The 11859-nt window shown below is 41.4% G+C and overlaps 1 protein-coding gene across 1 annotated transcript in view; it reads left to right on the forward strand.

The window, feature by feature from the left end:
• The first annotated feature begins 490 nt into the window (after positions 1–490).
• LOC102760955 (ATP-binding cassette sub-family A member 3-like) overlaps positions 491–11859 on the forward strand; it is a 32005-nt gene continuing 20636 nt past the window's right edge. The window contains exons 1-2 of the mRNA XM_015571218.1: positions 491–599; positions 2056–2229. Coding sequence (XP_015426704.1) covers positions 491–599; positions 2056–2229 — 283 coding nt within the window. The remainder of the gene's footprint in view (positions 600–2055; positions 2230–11859) is intronic.

The following is an 11859-nucleotide window of genomic DNA, read 5'->3' on the forward strand; positions in this document are numbered from 1 at the left end:
TTTCTCATTTTGGCAGACTATGTTTATTTCTATGTCTTAGGAATAGTTGCTATGTATCATGGGCTTGGTTGCATGGCCCTATGTAGTGGGAGTCTTGTGGTATCAAGTGGCACAGCCTTCTTGTTCACCTGAGCTGGGCATTCAGGTAACCCCACTGGTGTGGCTCTGTACTCCTTTCTGTTAGAGTTGAGCCTTGACTGCTCTTGGCAAGTCAATGGGAGGGATTTGCCTCCAGGCAGATTGGCTGTAAGGAGTGGCTGTGACCATTTGGAGGATCAGCTATATAGGGGCCCACCCCTCAGAGCAGGATTTACTTCAGCAGGGCTGTGGTGCCCACCAAGCCACCCTCCTGGATGTTTCACTTGAGGAGGTGGTTGGATGGTGCTTATACATGGTCTGAAGCTGTCCACCAGGTGAGCTGGCTCTAGGCCTCCCAGGAGGTGCAGACCAAGGTCAGCTGCTGCCTGTGTTCTATTCTGGGCCACCCAGCATGAACTACAAAGTGACCTTCAGGTGGCTGCTACTTGTGCTGGGCTTAAAGGTTGTGAATCAAGTCCTGCTGCTGCTGCTAGTCCAGACCTGGGGTCACTTAGCAAGAGGTACAAGTTCAGATGCTCCTTTTTTGGGAGATTTTCGGAAAGTCTGAAGCGTGAGCCAAGATAGGATGTTTGTATGGAAAAGTCACTGGAAACAACGTGGGTGGGTCCACAAGCTGGGTGGGGTGAGATCTCAGGAAATGGTGAACAATGATAGTGAGATTGATAGAGATTCAGATATGGCACCCATCTGCTAGGTTGGGTGGGGGGTGGGGAGGAGGGCGCGTGGAGGGGAGGGACAGGCTCAGAAAAGGAACACTGGCCTCTGCCAGCCCTTCTGTCTGAGAGAAAGCTTCTTCTAGCTCTGGCCCTGATACCAGATGATTCAGTTTCTCTGCTTATGTCCCTGGTGCCTTTCAATTTGATGCCCCTTCCATGGAGCTCAGAGGGGCTGAGTCAAAGTTCCTATGCTGGCCCTTTAAGAGGGATGCCTGGGACTCCAGCAGCCCTCCTCCTCACTCAGACACAATTCTTGAGGCCTGGTATGGAGCTGGGATCTTTCTCTCCTGGGAGGAGATGGGGAAGACTTTTTCAGCTGAGATATTCCTCTTGATTTTTATCTGCCACAGGTGAGTATGAGACCAGCACGATCCGCATCTCCACCCATCCTACCAGTCTTGATGTGGCTTCTTCTTTATATCCTTAGCTAGTGGCCCAGTGCATGGATTCCTGCACATTGAAAGGAAATTAATTAGAAGGTGGCTGGCAGGGCAGTACTGGGTGATACAGGCCAGACACGCCCTGGAGCGAACTTCCCGCAGTCCCTCCCCAGCTGGCCGCACCTGGGGCAGTGCTGTTATTCAAAAGAGCGTCTGCGGAGTGAGTGGGGTCCCTCCAGCAGGTGGGGTCCCTTGGCCTGGCCTGCAGAGATTGGGTGGAAACTGGCTCTCCAACATCCTCTGGGCAGTGATGGTGAACCTATGACACGCGTGTCAGAGGTGACACACGAACTCATTTTTTTGGTTGATTTTTCTTTGTTAAATGGCATTTAAATATATAAAATAAATATCAAAAATATACATCTTTGTTTTACTATGGTTGCAAAGATCAAAAAATTCTATATGTGACATGGCACCAGAGTTAAGTTAGGGTTTTTTAAAATGCTGACACGCCGAGCTCAAAAGGTTCGCCATCACTGCTCTGGGGGGTCCCAGACACAAATGCAAGTGTACAGCAAACCAGATTCAGGGCCGATAGTGCCCCAACAACATAACCCTCGGCCGAAGGTGCCTCTCCGGTTTCAGGGTGCATCACCCGAGAACTGCCACTGCCAACTAACTGCAGCTCAGCAGCTCCTGCATTAAGCATCTGACCCCTGGTGGTCAGTGCCTGTCATAGCACCTGGTCAGGCAGTCGGACACTTAGCATATTAGCCTTTTATATAGGTAAAAAGTTATTTGTAATTCATTATTTTGCATATTGCTTAAAACTGACCTTATAATTTCCATTTTATTTGCAGTCCATTTGGCTGCTTCTGCTGGAAGCTTCCTATATTTTGCCAGTTTCTTTCCATTTAAATCCATTGTTGGTAAGTATGGACAGATAACCATCATCAACAAGGTAGCTGCCTGTCTCAGCTCAAATGTTGCACTGGCACTGGGGCTTCATCTTCTGCTCAATTTAGAAATAAAGGGTAAGTGTTTGCCTTGAAAATTTTGCCTTTACTTTTTGATTCCCAGAAAGGTAGAATAAGGCAGGGTGTGTAAGAAGGTAAGAAATGTAACAAATATTATTTATTCCCAGATTTTCTTATTTTTTATAAAGACAATTATGTTAACTGTAAAAGAAATCAGAAATGTGTAAAATTAAAAGTTCCCATTGCTTCACAATAAACACCCAGTTATACTCTTGAATAAAAGAATTTTAAACTTTCTAATCTACACTGTGCTATATTTACCTAGTGCTTTATATTTTCCTCTTCCCATATAGACACACTCCTTTTTTATTACAAAGCTGTATATTTCATTGTGAAGAAGTACTATAATTAACTAGTTTTCTCAATGCACATTTACGTGGTTTCCAATTTTTTGCTATTACTCTCATAGTACGCATATATTTGCTCATAAAAAATGCATACTAATATAAAAAATTATAAGATATAAAAATGCTATCTTATAAAGTATTCATAACTTAATTTTTTCTGATTATAATTATTACTTATTAATAAGGCTAATAATAAGAAAGATAACCATATTTATTAGTAAATTCTTCAGATTTGAGGTACAGAATTTGGTTACCACATTCATATTGGATTTATCTACATTGCTCTCCTCAGATAAGACTGACCCAGACAAAAATCCACTTAGCCATTGCCAGTGTTATGATTAGCTATAGTGAACCTGCTCCTAAAATCACATGCTAAGGAATCCACTGTCACTGATGGAACCCTTCATAGATTTGACTTGGTTGGACTCCATTAAACTAGAATGGAGACTCATAGTTTCATAATAGGATCCAAATTGCTCTTTTCATTGTACCTATTTTTGTCTGTAAAAAACAACCATTAGTTAACAACTCCACTGATCTCATCAGAGAAGTCTAAGTGTACAGAAACTCTCCACCTTGTGGTGACAGACAATAGCTTCCCAGATTCTGTCTTCCATGTGAAAGCTTAACTTGATCATTGATAACATATTCAGATGTGGGCAAAAGTAGGTTTACAATTGTTCATATGGAAAAATACAAACAAATAATTTAAGAATAAACTTTTGTGTACTCACTACTATAAACCTACTTTTGCCCACCCATGTATAATGTCAGTCAGATTTTAAGCACTTGATTATTAGCTAATCAAAAAGTTTCTGGAATATTATTAGTACTTCTTTTAGTTCTTCATTGTTGAAAGTAATATATATATATATATATATATCTCCCCGCCCACTCCCACACCCCAGCACAAGCCCTCATCTCCCCACTGACTGTGACCGTTGGTTATGCTTGTATGCATGCACACAAGTCCTTTGATTGATTTCTTATCACCACCTCCTCCTAAGTATCTCTGCCTTCCTTCTGAGGTTTACTAGTCTGTTGGATGCTTATATGTGTCTGGATCTATTTTTGTTCATCAGTTTATGTTGTTCAGTATATTCCACAAATGAGTGAAATCATGTGCTATTTATCTTTCTATGACTGGCTTATTTCACTTTGCATAATGCTCTCCAGGTCCATCCATGCTGTTGCAAATGGTAAGAACTCCCTCTATTTTACTGCAGTGTAGTATTCCATCGTGTAGATGTACCACAGTCTTTTAATCCACTCACCTGCTGATAGGTGCTTAGGCTGTTTCCAAATCTTAGCTATTGTAAATTGTGCTGCTGTGAACATAGGGGTGCATATATCCTTTCTGATTGGTGTTTCTAATTTCTTGGGGTATAGTCCTAGAAGTTGGATCACTGGGTTAAATGGCAGTTCTATATATAATTTTTTGAGGGAAGTCCATACTGTTTTCACAGTGGCTGCCCCAGTCTGCATTCCCACCAGCAGTGCACGAGTGTTCCTTTTTCTCCGCATCCTCACTAGCACTTGTCATTTGTTGATTTGTTGATGATGGCCATTCTGACAGGTGTGAGGTGATACATAATTGTCATTTTGATTTTTCTCTCTCAGATGATTAGTGACTTTGAGCATGTTTTCATATGTCTCTTGGCATTCTGTATGTCCACTTTCAAAGTGTCTATTTAGGTCTAGTCCCCATTTTTTTATTGGATTATCTTCCTTTTGTTAAGTTGTATGGGTTCCCTATAAATTTTGGAGATTAAACCCTTATCCTATATAATAAAACCCTAATATGCAACTTGACCGAACAGTGGAACAACTGGCGAAACGACCAATCACTATGATGCGCACTGACCAACATGGGGCAGATGCTCAACGAAGGAGCTGCCCCCTAGTGGTCAGTGCATTCCCACAGGGGGAGCACTGCTCAGCCAGAAGCCAGTCTCATGGCTGGCAAGTGCAACAGCGGTGGTGGGAGCCTCTCCTGCCTCTGCTGCAGATGGGTGGTAAGGAGCAAGGAGTCCCGGCTGTAAGAGTCTCGGACTGTGAGAGGGATGTCTGACTGCCAGCTTAGGCCCATCTCCCCCGAGGATCAGGCCTCAGCCAGCAGGTGGACATCCCCTGAGGAGTCCCGGACCAGAAGAGGGTGCAGGCTATGCTGACGGAACCTCCCCCTCAAGTACACAAATTTCGTGTACCGAGCCTCTAAGTTGGATAAAAAATTGGCAAATATGTTCTCCCATGCACTGTGCTTTGTTGTTGTTTTGTTGATGGCTTCTTTTGCTGTGCAAAAGCCTTTTATTTTTATGTAGTACCAGTTGTTTATTTTCTCATATTTTGCTGCTTATGGCTTCTTCTAAGATTTTTATGGTTTTTTCCATCTTATGTTTAAGTCCTTGATCCATTTTATTTTTGTGTATGGTTTAAATTGGTAGTCTAGTTTCATTTTTTTTGCATGTATCTGTCCAATTTTTCCAATACCATTTATTGAAGTGACTGTCTGGACTCCATCATATGCTCTTGTCTCCTTTGTCAAATATTAATTGAACATAATGGCTTGCGTTGATTTGTTCTTGTGCCAATACCAGGCAGTTTTGAGAACAGTGGCTTTGCAATATAGCTTGATATCTGGTATTGTGATCCCTCCAACTTTCTTTTTCTTTCTCAGGATTGCTGCAGCTATTTGGGGTCTTTTTTTATTCAAGATGAATTTTTGGAGAGTTTGTTCTAGGTCTTTGAAATACTCCATTGGTATCCTAATGGGGATTGCACTGAATCTATACATTGCTCTGGGTAGTATGGGCATTTTAATGATGTTAATTTTGGATCCTTCTACATTGCTGAATTCATTTATTAAGTCTAGTAGTTTCTTGATTCAGTCTTTAGGGCTTTCTATGTACAATATCATGTCATCTGCAAAAGAAGACAGTTTTGCTTCTTTTCCAATTTGGATGCCTTTTATTTCTTCTTCTTGTCATATCACTATGGCTAGTACTTCCAATACTTTGTGTAACAGGAGTGGTGAAAGTGAGCATCCCTTTCTTGTTTCTGTTCTTAGAGAAAATGGTTTTATTTTTGCCCATTGAGTGTGATGTTGGCTGTAAGTTTGTCATGTAAGGCGTTTATTATGTTGAGGTATGATCCCTCTATTCCCATTTTGCTGAAAGTTTTTATTAAGCAAGAGTGTTGGATTTTGTCAAATGCTTTTTCTGCATCAATTGTTATGATTATGTGTTTTTGTCTCTGAATTTGTTTATGTGATATATTATGTTTATTGATTTGTGGATATTGTACCAGCCTTGCATCCCCAGAATAAATCCCACTTGATCATGGTGTATGGTCTTTCTAATGTAATGCTGGATCCAGTTTGGTAGGATTTTGTTGAGGATTTTAGCGCTTATGTTCATCAGGGATATGGCTTGTAATTCTCTTTATTTTGTCTTTATCTGGTTTTGGGATTAGGGCACTGGTGTGTTCATAGAAAGAGCTTGGAAGTATGCCTTCCTCTTGAATTTTTTGGAATAGTCTGAGAAGGATAGGTTTTAGTTCTGTGAATGTTTGGTAAAACTCCTCTGTGAAGCCATCTGGACCAGAGATTTTGTTTGATGGAAGGTTTTTTATTACTGCTTCAATTTCTTCCATAGTTGTCAGCCTATTCAGATTTTTTTTTTTCCTGATTGAGTTCGGAAGATTGTATTTTTCAAGGAATGTTTCCATTTCATCTAGGTTGACCAATTTGTTGGAATAGAGATGTTCACAGTATTTTTTTTACAATCCTTTGTATTTCTATGGGGTCTGATATCACTTCATTTCTTTCATTTCTGATTTTGTTTATTTGGGTCCTCTCTCTTGCTTCTTGGTGAGCCTGGCTAGAGGTTCATCAATCTTGTTTATGCTTTCAAAGAACCAGCTCTTTTTTTGTCTCTATGTTATTTATTCCCACTCTGATCTTTATTTCCTTCATTCTGCTTACTCTGGGCTTTTCTTGTTGTTCTCTTTCTAATTTATCAAGTTATAGAGTTAGATTATTTATTACCAGTTTCTCTTGTTTTTTTGAGGTGTGCCTGTAATGCTATGTACTTCCCTCTCAGGACTGCTTTCACTCTGTTCAATAGATTTTCAATTGTTGTAATTCCATTGTCATTTGTTTGCAGGATGTTTTTTATTTCTCCTCTGATCTCTTTGCTAATGCAATCATTGTTTAATAATATGCTCTTTAGCCTCCAAGTGTTTGATTTTTTTATTGTTTTTATTGTAGTTGATTTCTAATTGTATGCCATTGTGATCTGAGAAGTTGTTTGATATAATTTTAATCTTCTTGAATTTATAAAGACTTAGCCTGTGTCCTAATATGTGGTCTATCTTTGAAAATGTCCCATGTGCACTTGAGAAGAATGTATATTCCATATTTTTGGGGTGAAATGTTCTGAAGATGTCAATTAAGTCCATCTGACCTAGTGAGTCATTGTTTAGGATTGCTGTTTCCTTGTTGATTTTTTGAAGATTTATCCAGTGATGTCAGTGGGGTATTAAAGTTCCCTACTATGGTTGTATTGCTTTCGATCTCTCCTTTGATATCTTCCAGGAGTTTTTCTTTTATGTATTTGGGTGCTCCTGAATTGGGTGCATATGTTTACCATAGTTATATCCTCTTGTTGGGCTGATCACTTTAATTAATATTATGAAGTAGCCTTCCTTATCTTTTGTTATGGGCGTCACTTTGAGGTCTATTTTGTCAGATGTAAGTATTGCTACCCCAGCCTTTTTTCATTTCCATTTGCCTGAAAGATATTTTTCTATCCCTTCACTTTCAGTCTTTGTGAGTCTCTTGTTTTTAGGTGGGCCTATTGTAGATGGCAAATACATGGGTCATGTTTTCTTATCCATTCAGCCACTCAGTATCTTTTGATTGGACCACTTAATCCATTTATGTTTAAAGTTATTATTAATAAGTACTTGTTTGTAGCCATTTTTATTCTTTATGCCTGCGTTCCTTCTTCCCTTTCCATTTCTTCTTTTTAAAACAATCCCTTTAGTATTTCTTGCATTGCTGGCTTGGCTGTGATAAACTCCCTTAGCCCTTCTTTGTCTGCAAAGCTCCTGATTTCCCCTTCAATTTTGAATGATAGCCTTGCTGGACAGAGTATTCTTGGATTCAGTCCCTTGCTTTGCATCACTTTATATACTTCATCCCATTCCCTTCTGGCCTGATGTATTTCTGCTGAGAAATCTTTTGATAATATAATGGGAAATCCTTTATAGGTAACTCTCTGTCACTCCCTTGCAGCCTTTAAGATTCTCTTTTTATCATTAATGTTTGCCATTGTAATTATGGCGTGTCTTGGTGTGGGTCTTTTTGGGTTCATCTTGCTTGGGACTCTCTGTGCTTACGTGACTTTCTTCCCCAAATCGGGGAGGTTTTCTGTCATTATTTTTTCAAATAGGTTTTCTAATCCTTGCTCCTCCTCTTGTCCTTAAGGCACCCCTATTTTACAGATGTTGCTTCATTTTACATTGTCCCAAAGCTCCCTTAAGTTCCTCTCCTGCTTTCTAATTTTTTTTTCCAATTGCTGTTCAGATTGGGTGTGTTTTTCTGCCCTGTCTTCTAACTCACTGATTCAGTCGTCCACTTCTTCTAGTCTACTGCTAAAACCTTCCATTGTGTTTTTTATCGTAGCTGTATCATTCTTCATTTCCTCTTGGTTCTTACATGTTGTTGATTTTTCTCATCCAGCCAGTTTAGGAACTGTATGACCCTTACTCTGAATTCTTTTTCAGACATATTGCATTCCTTAATTTCATTTAGTTTATTTTCTGATGATTTCTCCTTTCCTTTCCTTTGTACATTGCTTATTTGTCTCTCCACTTTTGCTGTCTCTTTGTATTTGTTTCTATGTAATGTGAGTTGCTGTCACTTTCTGGCCCTGGGAAACCTGCTTGTGGCCTGAGAATTTGAAGCCCTTAGCGATCCAATGGTCCAGGATTCCTTAGTCCAGAGCCTAGGTCTGCCTTCAATTTCATGCCTTTGTCTCTGCTCTGAGTTGTGTTCCTTTCCCCTATGGATCTGGTTCCTCAGTTGTCCAATGCAGGTGCTTGGGGTCAGCAGGAGCACGTACACACTTCTTCTGGTATATGACTCCAGCAGGGTCCCTGAAGCACTGATTCCAGGTGTGTGGCAACAGGGTGAGCTGGGTCTGGGTGTGCAGAGTCCCTGAAACTCCAGGTCCAATGGGGTCCTAAAGTGCCCAGTCCCTGAAACGGGAGCCCTAGATGCAGGGACCAGTGCACAGAGTCCAGTTGCGGTGTTGCTGGTGCTGGAAAGCGGGTGGTCACTGAAGCTCTGGATCAGGCATGCAGGATGCGGACCAGCATGAGGTCCTGAAGCTCTGGGTCCAGTCACGCAGTGTCCACACACATGGGGTGCTGGCACAGTGACCAATCACTGGTATGTGGGGGTCCTTGAAGCTCCAGGTCTGGGCATGCAGCCACCGGGAGTGTATGGGGTTCTGAAGTGCTGGGCCAGGCCTGCGGCTACCAGGCATGCTGGGTCCGGGCATGGAGTGTCTCTGAAGCTCTGGTTCTGTGCACGAGGAATGGACACACAGTGTCCAGGCGAGCCAGGTCCTAGTACATGGGGTGCTGTCATATGGGTTGCTGGCACAGAAGCTGGGTGCTGGAGTGCTTGGGACCCTGAAGAGCCACATTCAGGCGCACCACCACCGGGTGCTCACAGGGTCCTGAAGAGCCAGGTCAGGCATGCGGGGGAGATGCACAATGTTGGAAGTCTCTCTGTCCTGCTGTCCATCCAGGGAGCTGCCAGCGAGGTAGGGTGCCACTCACTGCATGAGTGGCAGACGAGCAACTCACTGCGTGGTGCAGGGTGGTGTCAGGGGGCAGTCTGGGTGTTGATGTCACTGTGCTATTGGCCTCTAATGCTCCCCCTTCAAGATGGCATAGGCTCTGCCCCAAGCCAGCAGCAGGCCCATTTCAGTAGCAGGGGCTCCATGTCCAGGAGAGCCCTTTCCACCAGTCCCCAGACTCCTGTGAGATCTAACTGTCCCTCACTCACCCACACACACACCACACCCATCCACACCCGCCTCTCTTTCTCCTTTACTCACTCACACGCTCTCCCTCACTGCCATCCTGCTGACCACCACTTTGGGATATCCCATAACTTAATTTTAGTTACTTTTACAATAATCTTCAAAAAGAAATCAATTTCTCTGATGGTGCATGAGTTTTCCTCCATCCTTTCCAATAATACATTACACTACTCTCATTTTAAAAACAAATATAATTTCTTTATTTCCTATAACTAATTTTCCTCCAAACTCTGCTCTACTGGGCTGAAAAAAATGTCAGTCTAACCCAGTGACTTATTCATGTTCTGGATGAGTCAGTCTTCCAGGCATCTCTTCTCTTTTTATTCTTCAAAATTATATGCATGTGGGTGGGAATTTAGGAATCTCTTATGGTAGGTGAATATAGAGACCTCCAATCTCTGTGGTGTCCTATGGAATTTTTGCCTCTGTGGTAGAATAACAAGACTGAGCTGAAGTGTGATTATTTATGGCCCATGTAGCACAATGTACTGGTAGCTCATCTGTTAGAAATGTGATTCTGGCTACTTTTCTCTTCTGGGTCTCTGCCACTGTCTGGCTCTCTCTGAGAATCTTTAGCTTTCACAAACACTTAGAAAGTTCTGCAAGCTCTGACTTTTAAGACACAAGGAGCCAGAACACTGCCTTAGGCACATGTATCTTGCTGCCTAATTTTGCCAGTACCAGTGCCACAATTACACACTGTTGGATATTTCTACATGATACCCTGAATGATTCTTTAGGGTCTCCCTGAAATTGGAAAACCTAGGATCCATATACCTGTTCTCCATCCCTTTTATTTTTACTGTAGGTCTAGGAGTGTGCCTTTCCTCCTTGTCTTTCTTTCTAGAATAGACTTCCTTTCTAAAATGACATTTGCATTGTTAGCTTCCCTAATTTAATGTAATCATTTTGTCAGTCTTTTCCAAGAAATCATTTCATACCCAGAGTCATAAAGATAAAAATCTTATAATTTCTTCTAAATTTTATGTATGTCCATTTTTAAATTTGGATTTTCAATAAGCATAGAGTTGATACATCTGTTTATTATGAGGTAAGAACTTGATTATTTTCAATAGGAAAATGAAGCTATTACAATCATTTATTGGATAGTTTGTTCTCTGTTGGCTTCTAATTCCACCTTTGTTTTACACCAAGTTTCCATAGGTGCATGGATCTGTTTCTGGTGGTCTTTTGTGTTTTATTGGTCTTTTTTCATTTCATTTATTTTTTCTGTTAATACCACAATTGTTTTACTCATTATTGCTTTACAACAAGTTTTAATATGTTAGTCTTATACCTATACCTGTTCTTTAGTTACTCTTGTCACTTTGCTCTCTTCTTGAATTTTAAATTATTTTTTCATATCTAATGAAAATTTTTGGGGGATTTAAAGAGAATTTTGTTGCACTTACTGATGGATAAGGAGGCTTGAATAAACATCTACTTCCAAAGAGTAGTCAATTGAAAGAATATATGTATGATTTCTTTATAGATACTTATACATACTTTATAGATACTTACTTTATACATGAAGCATTAAAAATTCACTAGAATTGATATGGATATGGGGTTTTCATTGACTTAATCTGCAACAGGATGTACACTTTTAGTTTTCAAATTGAGTTCCTTTTATCCGGTTATTTTATTTTACTATGTAGTTACTAAAAGCTCAGTGCATGAAATTCATGCACTAGGGTGGGGGTGTTTCTCAGCCCAGCCTGTGACCTCTCGCATTCTGGGACCCCTCACTCCTTACCCCCCACATGCAGCAGAGGTGGGAGAGGCTTCTGCCACCGCTGCTGTGCTTGCCAGCTGTGAGCCTGGCTTCTGGCTGAGTGGCACTCCCTCTGTGGGAGTGCATTAACCACCAGGGGGCAGCTCCTACATTGAGCGTCTGCCCCCTGGTGGTCAGTGCACATCATAGCGACCAGTTGTTCTGCCATTCGGTCAATTTTCATATTAGTGTTTTATTACATAGGATTGCATATCTAAATATGGAAGTGCACACAACATTCCCTATAAGCAGTGGCATGAGGACAGGACCTATGCGTGAGCTCTTCTGAGAACCCCATCTACCTCAGGACATCACACTCGGCCTGCAGGAGGTGCGCTGACCGAGGTTTTGGCTGAGTTCTGGGGGCTGCCTTCCCTCCCTCCCTCCC

The sequence above is a fragment of the Myotis davidii genome, unplaced genomic scaffold (assembly GCF_000327345.1).
Source record: "Myotis davidii unplaced genomic scaffold, ASM32734v1 scaffold970, whole genome shotgun sequence".
Classification (NCBI taxonomy): domain Eukaryota; kingdom Metazoa; phylum Chordata; class Mammalia; order Chiroptera; family Vespertilionidae; genus Myotis; species Myotis davidii.